The sequence below is a fragment of the Epargyreus clarus genome, unplaced genomic scaffold (assembly GCF_041222505.1).
Source record: "Epargyreus clarus isolate Ecla_fem2 unplaced genomic scaffold, WU_Ecla_fem_2.2 ptg000007l, whole genome shotgun sequence".
Lineage (NCBI taxonomy): Eukaryota > Metazoa > Arthropoda > Insecta > Lepidoptera > Hesperiidae > Epargyreus > Epargyreus clarus.
The window spans coordinates 4,885,839-4,904,290 of NW_027332215.1; the positions used below are offsets into that span (position 1 = coordinate 4,885,839).

The window sequence follows — 18,452 nt, forward strand, 5'->3', positions numbered from 1 at the left end:
GGAACTCATCGGTTTTATATAGAATAGTAATATAGCTACAATTAAAAAAATAATACCAATCCCAGAACTCACACATAAGTGCCAGCAGAGCATACTAGAATAGCAAAAATCGGATAGATTTTCGACAAATATTTTTTTTCAATCATGTCCACGTAAGCAGATGGCAGGAACTCATTGGTTTTATATAGAATAGTAACATAGCTACAATTTAAAAATATAACCAATCCCAGAACTCACACTAAAGTGCCAGCAGAGCATACTAGAATAACAAAAATCGGATAGATTTTCGACAAATATTTTTTTCAATCATATACATGTAACCAGATAGCGGGAACTCATCGGTTTTATATAGACTAGTAATATAGATACAATTAAAAAATATAACCAATCCCAGAACTCACACTAAAGTGCCAGCAGAGCATACTAGAATAGCAAAAATCAGATGGATTTTCGACAAATATTTTTTTTCAATCATGTCCACGTAACTAAACAGCGGGAACTCATCGGTTTTATATAGACTAGTAATATAGATACAATTAAAAAATATAACCAATCCGAGAACTCACACTAAAGTGCCAGCAGAGCATACTAGAATAGTAAAAATCAGATGGATTTTCGACAAATATTTTTTTCAATTATGTCCACGTAACCAAATAGCGGGAACTCATCGGTTTTATATAGAATAGTAATATAGCTACAATTTAATAATATAACCAATCCCAGAACTCGCACTAAAGTGCCAGCAGAGCGTCCTAGAATAACAAAAATCGGATAGATTTTCGACAAATATTTTTTTCAATCATATTCACGTAACTAGATGGCGGGAACTCATCGGTTTTATATAGAATAGAAACATAGCTACAATTTAAAAAATAATACCAATCCCAGAACTCACACATAAGTGCCAGCAGAGCATACTTGAATAGCAAAAATCGGATAGATTTTCGACAAATATTTTTTTCAATCATGTACACGTAAGCAGATGGCAGGAACTCATTGGTTTTATATAGAATAGTAACATAGCTACAATTTAAAAATATAACCAATCCCAGAACTCACACTAAAGTGCCAGCAGAGCATACTAGAATAAAAAAAATCGGATAGATTTTCGACAAATATTTTTTTCAATCATATCCATGTAACCAGATAGCGGGAACTCATCGGTTTTATATAGACTAGTAATATAGCTACAATTTAATAATATAACCAATCCCAGAACTCACACTAAAGTGCCAGCAGAGCATACTAGAATAACAAAAATCGGATGAATTTTTGACAAATATTTTTTTTCAATCATGTCCACGTAAGCAGATGGCGGGAACTCATCGGTTTTATATAGAACAGTAACATAGCTACAATTTAAGAATATAACCAATCCCAGAACTCACACTAAAGTGCCAGCAGAGTATACTAGAATAACAAAAATCGGATGGATTTTCGACAAATATTTTTTTTCAATCATATCCACGTAACCAGATAGCGGGAACTCATCGGTTTTATATAGATTTGTACCGTAGCTATAATTTAAAAATATAACCAATCCCAGAACTCACACAAAAGTGCCAGCAGAGCATACTAGAATAGCAAAAACCGGATGGATTTTCGACGAATATTTTTTTTTCAATCATGTCCACGTAAGCAGATGACGGGAACTCATTGGTGTTATATAGAATTGTAACATAGCTACAATTTAAAAATATAACCAAGTTCCCGCTATTTGGTTACGTGGACATGATTCAAAAAAAATATTTGTCGAAAATCCATCCGATTTTTGCTATTCTAGTATGCTCTGCTGGCACTTTAGTGTGAGTTCTGGGATTGGTTATATTCTTAAATTGTAGCTATGTTACTATTCTATATAAAACCGATGAGTTCCCGCTATTTGGTTACGTGGACATGATTGAAAAAAATATTTGTCAAAAATCCATCCGATTTTTGTTATTCTAGTATGCTCTGCTGGCACTTTAGTGTGAGTTCTGGGATTGGTTATATTCTTAAATTGTAGCTATGTTACTATTCTATATAAAACCGATGAGTTCTTGCTATTTGGTTACGTGGACATGATTGAAAAAAATATTTGTCAAAAATCCATCCGATTTTTGTTATTCTAGTATGCTCTGCTGGCACTTTAGTGTTAGTTCTGGAATTGGTTATATTTTTAAATTGTATCTATGTTACTAGTCTATATAAAACCGATGAGTTCCCGCTATCTGATTACGTGGATATGATTGAAAAAAATATTTGTCGAAAATCCATCCGATTTTTGTTATTCTAGTATGCTCTGCTAGCACTTTAGTGTGAGTTCTGGGATTGGTTATATTCTTAAATTGTAGCTATGTTACTATTCTATATAAAACCGATGAGTTCCCGCTATTTGGTTACGTGGACATGATTGAAAAAAATATTTGTCGAAAATCCATCCGATTTTTGTTATTCTAGTATGCTCTGCTAGCACTTTAGTGTGAGTTCTGGGATTGGTTATATTCTTAAATTGTAGCTATGTTACTATTCTATATAAAACCGATGAGTTCCCGCTAGTTGGTTACGTGGACACGATTGAAAAAAAAATATTTTTTGAAAATTCATCTGATTTTTGCTATTCTAGTATGCTCTGCTGGCACTTTAGTGTGAGTTCTGGGATTGATTATATTTTTTAAATTGTATCTATGTTACTAGTCTATATAAAACCAATGAGTTCCCGCTATTTGGTTACGTGGACACGATTGAAAAAAAATATTTGTCGAAAATTCATCTGATTTTTGCTATTCTAGTATGCTCTGCTGGCACTTTAGTGTGAGTTCTGGGATTGGTATTATTTTTGAATTGTAGCTATGTTACTAATCTATATAAAACCGATGAGTTCCCGCCATCTGCTTACGTGGACATGATTGAAAAAAATATTTGTCGAAAATCCATCCGATTTTTGTTATTCTAGTATGCTCTGCTGGCACTTTAGTGTGAGTTCTGGGATTGGTTATATTCTTAAATTGTAGCTATGTTACTATTCTATATAAAACCGATGAGTTCTTGCTATTTGGTTACGTGGACATGATTGAAAAAAAATGTTTGTCAAAAATCCATCCGATTTTTGTTATTCTAGTATGCTCTGCTGGCACTTTAGTGTTAGTTCTGGAATTGGTTATATTTTTAAATTGTATCTATGTTACTAGTCTATATAAAACCGATGAGTTCCCGCTATCTGATTACGTGGATGTGATTGAAAAAAATATTTGTCGAAAATCCATCCGATTTTTGTTATTCTAGTATGCTCTGCTAGCACTTTAGTGTGAGTTCTGGGATTGGTTATATTCTTAAATTGTAGCTATGTTACTATTCTATATAAAACCGATGAGTTCCCGCTATTTGGTTACGTGGACATGATTGAAAAAAATATTTGTCGAAAATCCATCCGATTTTTGTTATTCTAGTATGCTCTTCTGGCACTTTTGTGTGAGTTCTGGGATTGGTTATATTTTTAAATTGTAGCTATGTTACTAGTCTGTATAAAACCGATGAGTTCTCGCTATTTGGTTACGTGGACATGATTGAAAAAAATATTTGTCGAAAATCTATTCGATTTTTGTTATTCTAGTATGCTCTACTGGCACTTTTGTGTGAGTTCTGAGAGTGGTATTATTTTTCAATTGTAGCTATGTTACTATTCTATATAAAACCAATGAGTTCCCGCTAGTTGGTTACGTGGACATGATTGAAAAAAAATATTTGTCGAAAATCTATCCGATTTTTGCTATTCTAGTATGCTCTGCTGGCACTTTAGTGTGAGTTCTGGGATTGGTTATATTTTTTAATTGTAGCCATATTACTAGCCTATGTAAAACCGACGAGTTCCTTCCCCCTGATTACGTGAAAATAATGTTAAAAAAAGTTTTGTCGAAAATCTTTTCGATTTGTACTATTCTAGTATGCAGGGCTGCCACTTTAGTGTGAGTTCCTGGGATAGTTATTGTACAAATGTATCATTTTATTACTAGGCTTTGCAAAATCGACGAGTTTCCGCTTTTAAATAACCTTTTTGTAGATTTTTTTTGGTTAAATTGTTGTCAGTTTATTTTATCAGTAATTTTTTTTAAAGTTTATTTCGCGAGAACTATCACTGAAAACTATTAGGAACTCCAGATATTAGCTAATTACACTAATCAATAGCTTTTTTTTCAATTTTCTAGAAAATGCTCTGCTGTATGAAGTTAGCAGAGCATTATTTCATTCTGCTTTATCTCCGTGAAATCGCCAGAACTATTCCTGAAAACTATCAGGAACTATAGAACTCATGTGCATGCGAATAGAACTCTCATTTTTTAGTGCTCTGCTGGCAAATGCTGTGCTAAGTTCACCATCATCACATGAGACGACATGCGTACACTTTTGCACTTTTCTCTATTGCTCCATGACTGTGTCATTATGTGCTATCTGTGAATAGTCGTTCACATTCTTGTCATTCGTTCTTGCTGTCCTTTACGACGGAGAGAGCATTGTGATGGCAGTGTAGAGTCCGAATTATTAAATTCCTCTTTCTTCATTCCGTTTATCTTAAATTTTGGTTAATTGTGAGTACTGTTAAGTGTTTATATTTATATATGAATATGTGTAAGTGCTGTGTTTGTAATGGATGCAATGGTTCTTTAGGTTCGCGGTCGTCCATCTTCCGGGAGTGTCCCATGTTTTCGTTACAATCATGATAGAATTCACAATAAAGACTTTAGATTCCAACAACCACAGCATAACCGTCGAAGATGATGTAAGTACCCTAATTTATTAATTGTTATCGCAATAAGTTCGCGGTGTCGTACAGCGCAGTCGTACACTCGAAATGTCGCGAGGGCTATTTATAACTTTAAAATCAATAATTAAGAGGTTGCTTCATGAGGTGCGTGAGAAAATATTATTCCTTCACAGTTGGTCAGGAATCGTGGTCGTAAAATGTGATAATTTTTTTAATCGTCATATTTCGAAAATCTACGATATCTTTATCTAAGGTACGTAATCTTTAGCTAATCTGAGATTAATGAAATATAATAATTAATCAAAAACCTCCCTGCAATGATAAAATATACATGAAACACTCGAAACGTAGATCTTCTATAATGTAATTTTTTAAGTAATTCTGACAACTAACACATTTTTCTGATACTAAAATATGAATATTTCATAAACTACCAACATACCAGACATATAGCAGACCTATACTATACCTAATAACATTTTATTTTGTAATTTAAAATCATTTATTCACCATCTTCAATGTTTGGTTAGGTTAGGTTAGTTTAGTTGGTTAATCATGGATTAGTTGCAAAAGTACTAATAGCTACCTAGATCTTCCCCAGTACAATGAGGTATAGCTAGTAGGTACACATCAATCGTATGAGATATCAGAGGGGGTAAATGTAAATCAATAAATTCAGGGGGGGTTGTTGGGTGAGGAGGGGAGTGGCTACGCAGTAGGGTGGAAAGGGAGGTGCAATCCTTTGTCTGCTAACTACGTAGCTGTAATGGCTGATTCAAGCAGTGATTTTATTCAAATCACAGCTAATTTACATACTGTTTTGTGAATTTCAAGTGTACTTTGGATCAACTAGTGGTATTAAACATTTTTACAATGTGTGAGAGGTGTTTTTTAAAGTACATTCTGTGAGACAACTCTCTTTGAACTGATGTGAGTCATTTATCATTTATATATATATTATTCCACATTTGTTGATTTTGTTTTATTTTTATACACTATAACTTTCTTTATTTTAAAAAATATGTGTTCACATGACAATGGATACACAGATACGATAGAAACAATTTTATATTTGATATATATATATATATATATATATATATATGTTTAATCATTCTAATCTTTACTATTAGGTAGTTGCTTATGTGATGTGACTTTTATCATCATGATCAATCCATCCCTGTGCCACTTCTGGGCCTCGAGTCATGAGTCTTCTCATAATGAGAAGCATTAGGCCATAGTGTACCATGCTGGCCAAGTGCATATTGGAAGACTTAACATACCTTTTTAATTCTTTCATTTTGAAAAATGAGAGGCGCGGTCCTGGGATTTGCACCTCGGACCCTTCGATTAAGAGGTGCAGCAGCACTGCTGATATCTGAGTGTGTACTGTTTAGCATTGTATGAAATGTAACTGTTATGAATCAGTTTTTCTACAAAATTCTTGTATCAGTAGTGTGTGTAGGATGACCTGATGCTCTCTTATATTATAAATCGGATGAACTCAGCGAAACTACTTGTTGCTATGTATTAAGAAATTGTTATTCCAAACCTTTGTTACATGTACAATATTCTTGGGTAGGTAGGTATAGTCCGCATAAAAGTGCTAGTCCACTCTGAATATAGAAATTAATTGAGTCATCATAGTAAATTGTATGACTACTTCTGCTTGAAATAACTTACGAGCGTATTAGCAGTTTGGCGCGGACTATAGTGAGGTTAATACGAGGAGCTGCCCATGTTACAAATTGAATACTGTATATGTTGAGTAATTGTTATTACAAACCCTCATTCCATATATACAAAAATCTTGGTTATGTAGTCATTATAGTTGAACCTTATACTAAACAGACACTTACTTAAGGCGAAAGGATAGGCCAAACTACGATATAGACCTCTCTTTAAAGGCCTACTACTACTAGACGGATTGATCAAATTAAAAAATAAAATATACCTAATATGCATAATATAATAAACTTTAAATTTTAAGTTTATTTTTATCATTATATTTTGTGGTTTTTAAGAAAAAAAATCTATTATATCGTCTATATATTTGCAGGAATTTGCTTACTGCTTCCAAAGGACTGAAGCGATTTAAATGTTTTTTTCACATTATTATAGACAATTTATTGCTTTATTAAATTTAAGTTGAAAGTTTTGCAAAATGACTACTTAAGTGCTATTAAATCAATAACACCATATTATTCTTTCGCGGATGGCGCCGCGACTGTCTCAGACGCGTGGGCCAGTCTTATCCAAGCGTTCGCACGGGGAGGTTGTGTCACATGTCAGCGCGCTCCGCTCTCTACACTTTGCGTCAAAGAGTAAACAGTTCAGACAGTGCATTTGGTACAAAGCTTGGACGTTCTTAATATAAATATTTTTATTAGCGTGCAAATAACTTTGTAAATATTTATATTTTATTGTTTTAGTAAGTAGACACCTGAATATACATATTTTTATTAGTGTACAAACTCTTCGTAAATAGTTAATTATAATTAAATATTGTTGTAATTGCGAGTGGACTCTGAATATTTTTGAATATAAGATGCCACTCTAGATCAGCTAGCGAGACAACTGAATGTCCAAATTGCACCCTGTGGGCTTTTTGTAGACGAAGTAATTCAATTTCTTGGAGCCACACCCGATGGCTTGATTGGGGCCGATACTATTGTCGAAATTAAATGCCCTATAACAGCATATAATAAAAATGTCAGAGAAGCTGTAGAGAAAAAGAAAATACCGTTCTATAAAATTAATAAAGGAGAGATGGTTATAAACAAAACGCACGCTTGGTATTTTCAAATACAGGGACAATTGCATATAACCAAAAGACCAAAAGGTTTGCTTGGCATTTGGACGGGAGAGGATCGGCCTTTACAGACAGAATTGATTCCCAAAGACGATAATGTCTGGGCGAATGAAATGGAAGAAAAATTGTGCACATTTTATACAGAATGTCTACTTCCAGAACTGGTCGATCCCAGGTTCCCACGAAATATGATATTAAGAGATCCCCAATACATTCAAAGCGCGATCGAAGAAAAAAAATATAAAGAAAAGCGAAAACATACGAGTACAGAAAATAACGATAAATCTGGCAAGCCAAAGAAATAAACAAAAACTTGTAGGAAAAGAAAATGAAGAAGATATACGGAAGTCAAGCTCCAGTAAAAAAAACACAGAAGGCAAAAAAAGTACCTGTAAATTAAACTATTATCATAATGTTGAAGAAAAAAAGATATATGGAAGTCAAACTCTAACCAAAGCAATACAGATGAGTCGTATGTATTTAGAATCTACGTTGGTTAGAGATTTAAAATTTACCGAGTTTTGATTGATTTAACGAAACTGCAGTGTTTCCGCAAAAAAGAGAACTATCGTATTCATAGTGATTTGATGTGATTTTTATGCACAGCCGTGAAATCGGGTCATTTTCACGTTGTTTTTGATACTCATAATGAAGACAAGAACGTTTAGTGACTTTCTGTTCGTTTAGTGAATTTAAGATTTTTATTTTAGCTTCGTGATGTTTCGTCGAATAGCTAGAACCCTTGTCATCATCCCTATTAAATGGAGAAAATGCCATTTTAACGTTAAAAATGTTAAAATAAACGATAGCTATGGAATGGTACTTTCAAGACTGTTTTTAAACGGTCTAAACGAAACGTTCAATAAAGATGTTATTTCCACATTTCAGTTTTTTATTAGAATAAGCACAATAAAAAAGTGTACCTTTTAAAAAACGCATATGGCACATCTGTGGAACCGGTTCCTTTCACTCACTGTGCAACCGGCCCCCGGTCACGTCACAGACAAGCGGTATAATTTTTTTGCACAAAATAATTTTTTTTTTTTCTAATTTTAGTATTTATTTAAAGAAGTAGTTGGTTAGTAATGAAAATTAATGAAAGTAATGAAAATTTTAAAAAATCTCCAATTTCACTTTTACAACAACTGTACTTACTAAACAATATTCTATTCAGGAAATAAGCACTGCAAATATTTGAAGTCTGCTTACATTCAATCGTTTTATGATGATAGAAGTCCATAGGTGACAAAAATGCTTCGAACGCATCTGTTTCAAATACTCTTTGACTTTCGGGGGAGTGCGCGTGCGCGTGAGGCAGTAATCGCTGGCCGCTTACTGCCTACAGTGTCGTGTTCGATTCTCAAGGACGTTGGGCTATCATTTCGCCTTAGGAAATTAAATGTTGGTATCGAGAAACAGTGAATGTATGTTTGTGGATTTGTTTTTCCGAATCTTCAGTTAACATGCAAAATTCTTGATAAATGACTTAATATGGGAATAGGAAAGCGAAGAGATTACAGTTAAAGTATAATGAGTAAAATTTCCTGATTTTACTCTCCTGAGTACCACTGCCACATCCATTTGTTAGTGTGAAGCAGTTCTGTGTTGTGGTTGAAGGGTGTGGAATCCACACTGGATCTCAACTGATTGGCTGGTGTTTAATTAGCGGTGGGGTTACTACTGAGTACTGTAAATTTGTTAATCAATATGATTTTGATTCTTTACCATAGACATAAAGATAATAGTACTTTTGAAGCAATTTATAATTTTAACTAGATAAGGGATAGTTGAGATCACCCCAAAATATCTTAGATATTGTAGTTTGGTTTGGCATGTTAAAAGTGCTAAACTTTTTGAATCTGATATGACACGCCATCACATCTGTTTCTGCTTTACATTAGTAGTAGATGGGTGGTTGTAATATGGTTACATTTGGAGGATACAGAACATTTCAAATTAAACTTCAGGAATAGCAATGCATTTACAGAAAACCCTCAAGGTAGCTATAGAGGTAAAGCTTTCTTATTTGGAGTTAGTTACGGACAATGATATCTGGCAATAATCTGGCAATAATAATTTAATTTTAGGTAAATAGCTTGCCAGATAGCTACTTTTTTCACATAAAAATTAGGCATTCATAATATTAAATATTTAATACGTCATAAGTTAGGTCCACCATAGACCGCGCATGCGCGATACACCTGCGCGACACGGACAATGATATCTGGCAATAATAATTTAATTTTAGGTACATAGCTTGCCAGATAGCTACTTTTTTCACATAAAAATTGGGCATTCATAATATTAAATATTTAATACGTCATAAGTTAGGTCCACCATAGACCGCGCATGCGCGATACACATGCGCGACACGCCTGTGCAGAACGTCAATTGTCTAGTCGTCAAAATGGCCGCCCGCTGTACGTCACATTTTTTGTCTATAGTTCATGTGATAATAATAAAAACATTCTCCTTATTGTATACTTACATTTTTACAAGTTAGTGCGGTTAAATAATTAACTATATATTGCCAGACAAAAGATGGGTGTTTATTGTGATATATAATATGCGCAGTGTTAACGTAATGGACGCCGGTCATTTTACTTTGATGTGAAAATTAAAAAAAATTATATATATTGTTAGTATCCAATATCCATTTTGATTCCGAATTTTCCTATTAGGACGTGCCCTCACCGGAACATTAGCCCATAATTTAAGAATCCGAGGTTGGATTTTCAGTATTACATTATTACAACTGCCAGTAGGAATGCAGTCTATGGTCATTTGTAATCAGCCCTTTATAAGATTTTGAAGGTGGTAGAACCCTTTGCGGCTCCGGCAGCACCACTGCCACACCTATTTCTGGCTCATAACAGCAGTGTTGAGCGGTGCTGTGTTCTAGTTTGAAGAGTGTGGTAAGGGAGATATACATTTTCGAGGCGTTCCGGCTTAGTCCTCAAGGTTAGCGGCGCATCTGTGGCCGACCTCAGGTAGGAATATCTAATCCTATCTGGAGTTGATTACATATGTCCATGGGCGGCAGTAGCCACTTACCATCAGGTGGACTGTATGCTCGTCTGCTACTCCTATATTAGATAAAAAAAAAAGATTCCTACCTGAGGTTGGCAACTGAGGCGTTCCTTCCCTTGAGGACTAACTTGGAAAGCCTTGGATAAGTATATCTACAGCAAAGCAGAGTACAGCAGAATTTAACATTGCTGTTATTAGGCAGAATGATGATGGTGGCGCTAATGGAGACAAATGTCAGGGGTTCTTCCAAGTTTGAACATGATTGTCGCTATGCTCAAAACTGAACTGTTACATCATGGGCAAATGTTTTTGTTGAAGGTGTCTAATACATGCATGATAGGAATTGAACTTTTACAACTATTCAATAAATTACTCAATATTTATTGTGTATATTATATTTATTTTAATTAAGGTGTTTAATGCTCATATCATTAAACTGATAGCTACATATAAATTTATTGGTCTTGCCTATTATATCAAAGTATTGTATATCCTATAGTCTGATTCATAATTAGGTGTCGAAATGTAAACAAAGGTGTTGACCTATCAAGAAAATATCTTTCAAATGGTAGATTATTATTTTTGACTATATTAAAGTAATACAACAATAATTAAATAATAATCTAAATAAATTAAGATCAGGTCACATTTTCCAATATTTATATTAACTTAATTTTATTCTATGCAGTAATAATAATAATAACAAGCAAGAAAAATAAAATATGATAATGGTAACACAATCGGGATCCAGTAGCCCAGTAGTAGATTGTAGCTGAAGTTATTCATTTTCGTGATCGTTGTCAAACTGAAATGTTTTCTCGATTTCATTGTGCATTTGTTAAATTGTGTGTAGTTGTTAAAGTTTTCGTTTTTTGTTGAGTTTGTTAAAGTTTTTCTTCCTTGTTAATCTGTTAAAATACAATTACAGTAATTGTAAAATACCTGTAATTGTATTTGACAATGACATTTCTTTGTTTACATTTTGGACACCAAATTATGAATCAGACTATAGAAATATTATTAAATTTCATACAAGCAGTTATGTTCTCGTTCATTTATGTAGTATAAGTATATTCATGAAAGTAGTTCCCGATATAATTTTTATTTCCTTTTGTTTTATTTTTAGACCACCGTTTTTGGATTAAAACAAAAACTACTGGAGCAATTGGGGATACGAATAGACCGGCAACGTTTAATATTCTTTGGCCGAGTCTTGCATGACAATAAAAAACTTGCAGATTATGGTCAGTATGGGACTTTGATTTTTGCTGGATTCACATAAATTTCTAACATTATATTAAATGTTATTCATTTTAACCATTAACATTTATTACTCTTATTGACACGTTCATCTATTATTACAATAAGTAATTATTGCCATGCATCATATTCCTATTTTAAATTAATGTTTTCATTTTTTGTTTTTATGACATATAGTAATAAATCATATGTTTCTCGCAAATAATATATAATTCTGTTTCCTCATACACCATTGATAATAGTTGTATTTAATATATATTATATGTATGAATTTATAGGTTTAATATAAGAAGAAACAATGATAAAATATTTATTATTTAAGAAATGTAATTTACAATTTTATTATACTTTGTTATCTTTTGATATCATGTGAGTACATAATAAATTGCAATATTAGTTACAGATTTTTTCATTATTGTTAATTTTTCGGTAATATTTGAAAATAGCTAAATCTCACCTTGTGTGTGTTTTTAAAAATTGGTATGCACTCGAGGTTATTTTTGCTCATCAATATGTGCAAAAAATGAAATGGAAACAATCAATTTTACTTAAATCACCAGAAAATTAAGATAAAATATTTTCCATCAAGTCTATTGCTTCTATTGTTCAGGTGACCCAACAGATGTGTGAAGCTGAGGTAAGATTACCTTTGCCTCTGTGATTACTGTATTATTTTTTTCATGTAGGCGTCCATGGTAAAGTTGTGCACTTAGTTGAACGTCCACCGCCCAGGAGTCAGCAAATCAACAACGACGGCGATGCACCCCCTTCAGGCAGGATTGGAAGGGTAATAACTTTTTAATATTATCATCAACTCATTATATTGTGTTATGGAATAATGGAAGGACTTCGGATTTTTCTGGACATTGAAACTGGACTTCCAGAGAAGGAGGCTGCCACTTAGACTCATCACTCTTTCTGTGTATTAACATGTAAATCCTATGTATATTTTTGATGTGATGGTACATTTATGTTATAAACAGCATTATATCATTACAATGCATATTGGTATGTTTTAAAAGGTTAATTAATAATTTCAAAATATTCCATCTCAGAGTTAAGGTATAATTACTCATATTATGTAGTAAATTTTATTTAGTGCTCCTGATTTACTTGGGGTTTATTACAGATGCAATGTGGTACGATTGTTACGGACATGGATGACAATGACCATTTGTGTCGATCTTGCTGGATGCTGTTTATTATTCAAAAATATTTTTAAAAACATTCTATGATCGGTTTTGACTGAAGTATTCACACTTGGTCCTCTAATCGGGCAATATTGATTTTAGGAGGAAATTCAATCTTATTTGGCGTTGTTCACGTGGAGCAGTTAGTCAGTTACCTCCGGTCATCAGATGAACTGCAAACCCGTTTTATACTTTTGTCACTTATTTTCTATATAATTAATATTGCAATTTATATCTTAAGCGTCGACATGTTTACTCTATATACAGCCAGCATCGTCGGATGCGAATGACTCTGACTCGACGGCACCGACTGCTGCTCGCATAGAGTTTCTTCAAAGATCAATAGAAGATATCAGGGGCTTGCTTGAATCGCTCCGTGCAGCTGTGAGTAATTAATCTTATATTTAAAATACTCGTGTCACAATGTTAGTTACCGTACTCCTCCGAAACGGCTCCTCGGAAACAGTAGGTCTGAGAATCGGCTACTATCTATCTTTCATATCCCTTAGTGATAAGGGTTGTTCACCCTTAACATTTTTTTATTTATATGGCAACACAAAGTTTGCCGGGTCAGCTAGTCTTCTAATAATATTGTCTTGATAATAATATGGTGAGATTTATAATAAAAAAATACTTGACTTATCTATGTATAGTATACTTTTGGTTCCAATTTAATTATTTTTTGTACACAGGATACATGGTTGCCTTCCCTTGGAAATGTAAGTATCCAAAATTATAACTATGTATAAAATAAAGACATTTAAATTAAACACTGTTAAATGCTGCTGTATTTAATTTTCGTTGATTATCCATTTACCTGTACCATCACGTAGACATCATATGCATTGGCCTTGTGGCCATTGAAAAATAATATGTATAGTAAAATTATGTAAATATTTTTTTTTTTGACAGCCAACCAACAGTGCTAGAAACGACGAATCTAAGTCGCATTGCCCGAAGGGCCGAAGGACCTGCCGGTTTAAAAGTAGAGAAGCAACACCGAATTCTGACCAAAACGAGGTTTCTACGCCTACGCCTGGTCCATCCCAACCGGGGCCAAGTCAAGAGCAAGAGCTTAAGTGCGAGTCTGACTTAGCTCAAGGCACATCAGAAGCCTCTGTGCCCTCAAAGTCCAAAGCGTCAGAGTCTACTCCAAGTACCGCTACAACTACTGAATCCGCTCCAGGATCCTGTACAGAGAATCACAATGGGTAATTAAGCTTCCATTCTTGAAATATAGAGAACTGTAACTATAACTATAACCCTGGAAATGGATGTGCGTAGATGTAGATAAGCTTCGTGAAGGGTAGTTATTCTGAACTCGGTGAAAAAAAAGATTGCAAGAAATTCCACGAGTAGTTCTTTGAATTTCTTGTTAACTATTGGGACCGCTATAAATAGATTTCAAAATTTATGTAAGAAAAGCAAAAAGGATGTTTCTCATTGATTAATTTTCTTTTTTCGCCTACGTTAAAAAGGGAGAGGGTGGGAGATCTAGGGTTATAATGGGTTGACGATCAAGTCAAGCACTTGTTTCTCTGAAGTTATTAGTAATTATAGACCATTTTATGCTGCTATTTTATGTCGTGATTTCTTTGCTAATCTAATATCTTTATGAGTAATTCTTATAATGTACGTATAATATTATTTGAATCTCTGCAACCGAAACAGCTCCAACGATTTTCAAGAAGTTTTGTAACCGGGGGTATTCGGAGCAGATAAGTAGTAACGTAACTAGTAAGTAGTAATGTAACTAGGTTTCATATTTAGAAAACGTCGTTTTAGAAAGCTGGATCATCCAGGTAATAATAATAAATATGAATTTGCCTCTATTATTTTCAAATTTAGTAGTAATTCATTCAACGTGCACCAGATATTAATAGTCCACTATTGATTATCTATTACATTTATGCCCATTTTCTTGTAGGAAACGCCTAAGTTCGAATGTTTTGTCATACATATGTCATATGTCTATATTTTAAAGTATCATACTTGCGATATAAAAATAATGATTGTTTAATTAAATTTATTATTTTTATATGGATAATTAAATATCAATTTATTCCTTGCAGACATTTGCCCGAGGCCAGGGCCAACCTTAGTCGTACGGAAGTGTACGCCCAATTGCTTGGCGATTTTCTGGAACTAGAGGAACAGTTCCGCCACTACCGTACTTTGTACATTGACTGGATAAGGTCTACACCTAGCTACGTATGCTTGACTCACGTAAGTACAGGAGGTACTTTTATGTCACTACAAATTACTCAGAGTAGAGATATCTAAGTTCTGCATAGAGATACAGGACATGGTAATATTTGATTATGAGATTGAGGCCGCAATTTTTGGGATATACAGGGTGAATTTTTCAAATAGGCCTTCAGGGCCAAACAGGGTTACGAGGCCGATTTTGATAAAAACTAAAACTGCGTCATTACTTTTTTAAATATTTTTTTCCTAGCCGGGAATCGAACGAGGTCATTTAAAAAAAAAACATTACACTATATTATTTCACTATCTGATAGTGTCGCTTATAAGGATCAAATTCTGGAATATCATATTATACGCCCCCTTTGTGCATATTTTAGTATAATTTTTTATGTCTTTCTGCAGATCAATGTTAACGATGTCACATTGCGCCGGAAGCAACGATTCTCCAACTTGATCTCTGAGCTGCACCATAGTTTCGCCCACGCCCATCACGTGATCAGCGACATTAATTTTTACGTCTCACCGATTACTAATCTTCTCATATCTGATCCGGTCATAATGGCATCCAGTAATCAGGTACAATTTATGTTATCCATAACAAACGAGATGAGTTCTTAAATGATTTCTTGCATTTTATATAAAAATCAAATCTGTCACCAGGGTTTGTCCGGTGGAGGACTGAATCCACAACGGCAACAGAGAACGCAACAGGCGTTCGTGGTTCTACCGCAACATATCATACCACATCAGCAACAAAATCCAACGCAACGTATAGCACAAATTCCTATACCACAATCTATGCAACATTTGCCATCAGAATTACAAATCCCACTACCACCGTTGCTGGGGCAACCACCCTCGCCAATGATGCTGCATCCGATGCCACCACAAATGTCGCACGAGATACCGCAGCAAATGCGACCAGACGTGCCCCTGGATTATTCGCACCAGATGCGGCGGCATACGGAGGACCAGATGCATCGTGAGAATGTCTTGGAGTCTTCGCCGCAGGAGCCGAGATATCCTGCGGCCCAGCCGATGCAGCAGCACTCACCGCACCATGCATTTGCCGAATTGCCGATAGAACAACAAATGCCACCGCTGCAAATCCAAAACCAGGATCCCCAGCAGATGCATCATCATGAGGATATGCATCGCGATCTGCCGCAGATGGCGCCACAGGCGGCGCCGCAGCCGCACCAGCCGCAACAGCCGCAACAGCCGCATCAGCCGGCCGACGGTAGGCGTCGCGGCGGCAATTCAGGTGTGCACACGCCAGTACTGCTCGGTATTCCACCACAAGCGCTTAATATAAATGTGCAATCGAATCCAGTAACCTTCCAGCTAGAAATAGAGACTAGGTCACTGGAAGCCGCTCTCCTCAACACCGTCGTCAATCATGTCAGTCAAATCGTCGCGAGCCAGGCCGCCGGCAATGTTCCAGCGAACAACACTACAACAACCGACAGCCAGGCTACACCTCAACCGACCGACAACGCACAAACAGGGCCTCAACTACAAATTAACCCTCCCATACTCGGCCTCAATCTAGGTACCGTGCATTTAGGTACTTTTAATTTGGGCAACTTAAGCCAGGCCGGCGGAATGGACGTCGACAGCCAATCAGCCCCTCAGGGAACAGCGAATATGGAGACAGACAGTCAAGGTACTAATCGAAGTGCCACCAATAATAGTAACAGCAATCAAGAGAACGAAAACCAGAATGGTCCCACATCTCGTCAACAAGCGCGACTTGGTAAGTCTGTTTTGTAATTATGAATACCAGCTAGCGGTGGCGGGCCAACGATACATCACAAGGTTTATCAACAAAATTTTTATATTGATGTTGTACGCAATTTATTTACGTTGGACGGTATAATAGGACATTAACAAAGATTTTACTAAGTGATAATATACGAGGAGACCCAAAAAAAATGGGAATTTCGTCATAATTTCCTTATTTCTCAAATTTTGATCACCTTCAAAGTATTTGCCATTGACCACAACGCACTTCTTTCTACTAAAGATTCTTCCATTGCTCAAAACAGTTTTTAAAATCGGGATGTCCTTTAAGCCTTCCAGCAATTTTTGTTTCACCTCCTCCACAGTGGCAAAACGCTTTCCCTTCATATTCCTTTTGAGTCTGGGGAACAAAAAGAAGTCACAGGGAGCTAGAAAAAAATCTTGGTCCTTTTCGAGCTGATTTTGAAGCTCAAAACATGCCTGAAGTCGACGCCCCCTTTGCTCGTCTGGGAGATGGCGCGGGAAGAATTTGGCTGGAACCCTTCTCATGTGCAAATCTTCGGATAAAATTATCTGAATTGATGAATGTTTCGTCGACGGTCTTCACGAACGAGGGCAATGATTTTGTCGACGTTTTCATCACCTCTTGACGTTGAGAGGCGAACGAAGTTGGTCTTCAATAGACATTTCGCCATTTTTGAAACGTGAAAACCAATCGTAAACTCTGGTTTTACTTAAGACGGCATCCTTTAAGCAGTCTTAAAATCTCACAGCCGCGCGTTTTCACGTTTTCGCCGAAATGTAAAAAGTTGTTTTACTAAAAAAATCTCACAAGCGAACCGACCCACTTACAGACGCACCTTTGCACACTGACGCAGGTGGCGTGACACTAACGGACTTGTGGTCAAACAATAGGTTCCCCCACTCTCCCTCCCCACCACAGTGTAATTCTTATGGGTCCCCTCTCGTACCCTAAAAATAATATCACCCGCATATCATATTTAATCATTTCAACGATTAAGATGTTTAAAGATTCGGTTATCATTATATCTTAGTAAGTTACAACTAACTTGAAATTAATTTTGGACCCCCAGGACGCATTTTAATAACCATTTAGTCTTGACTTTTTATTTTTATAAGACATTGGTATAGTTTTTTTTATCGCGAATGGAACCGTGGGGCACACCTTATACATGTATAATTTGAATATCGAAATGGATTAAAAATAGCAAAACCAATTTACACAATCTTGTTATACAGGAAGCAAGAAGTAACGAAACAACCATTGATGTTTTAATCAAAACTTGTTGTTTCGTTAAGATGGTACCATATCGGTATGTTATGGTATGTTATGCTTTTTGTAATTGCTTTTAGAATTCAAAGGAGAATGGCGATTTTATATGGACACTTGGACCTGATTTTTTTAACGTCTACTGCTGCAACTTTTAAATTAATGAATAATATTATG

The 18,452-nt window shown here is 35.2% G+C and overlaps 1 protein-coding gene across 5 annotated transcripts in view; it reads left to right on the forward strand.

Moving 5' to 3' along the window:
* The first annotated feature begins 4,421 nt into the window (after positions 1–4,421).
* The window catches only part of LOC140743270 (uncharacterized), a 41,452-nt gene continuing 27,421 nt past the window's right edge, over positions 4,422–18,452 (forward strand). For all 5 annotated transcript variants that reach the window (XM_073074426.1, XM_073074427.1, XM_073074428.1 and 2 more), the window contains exons 1-10: positions 4,422–4,565; positions 4,645–4,756; positions 11,710–11,827; positions 12,530–12,630; positions 13,301–13,417; positions 13,726–13,752; positions 13,946–14,244; positions 15,106–15,259; positions 15,644–15,817; positions 15,902–16,997. In XM_073074426.1, coding sequence (XP_072930527.1) covers positions 4,694–4,756; positions 11,710–11,827; positions 12,530–12,630; positions 13,301–13,417; positions 13,726–13,752; positions 13,946–14,244; positions 15,106–15,259; positions 15,644–15,817; positions 15,902–16,997 — 2,149 coding nt within the window. In that variant the 5' untranslated portion in view covers positions 4,422–4,565; positions 4,645–4,693. The remainder of the gene's footprint in view (positions 4,566–4,644; positions 4,757–11,709; positions 11,828–12,529; positions 12,631–13,300; positions 13,418–13,725; positions 13,753–13,945; positions 14,245–15,105; positions 15,260–15,643; positions 15,818–15,901; positions 16,998–18,452) is intronic.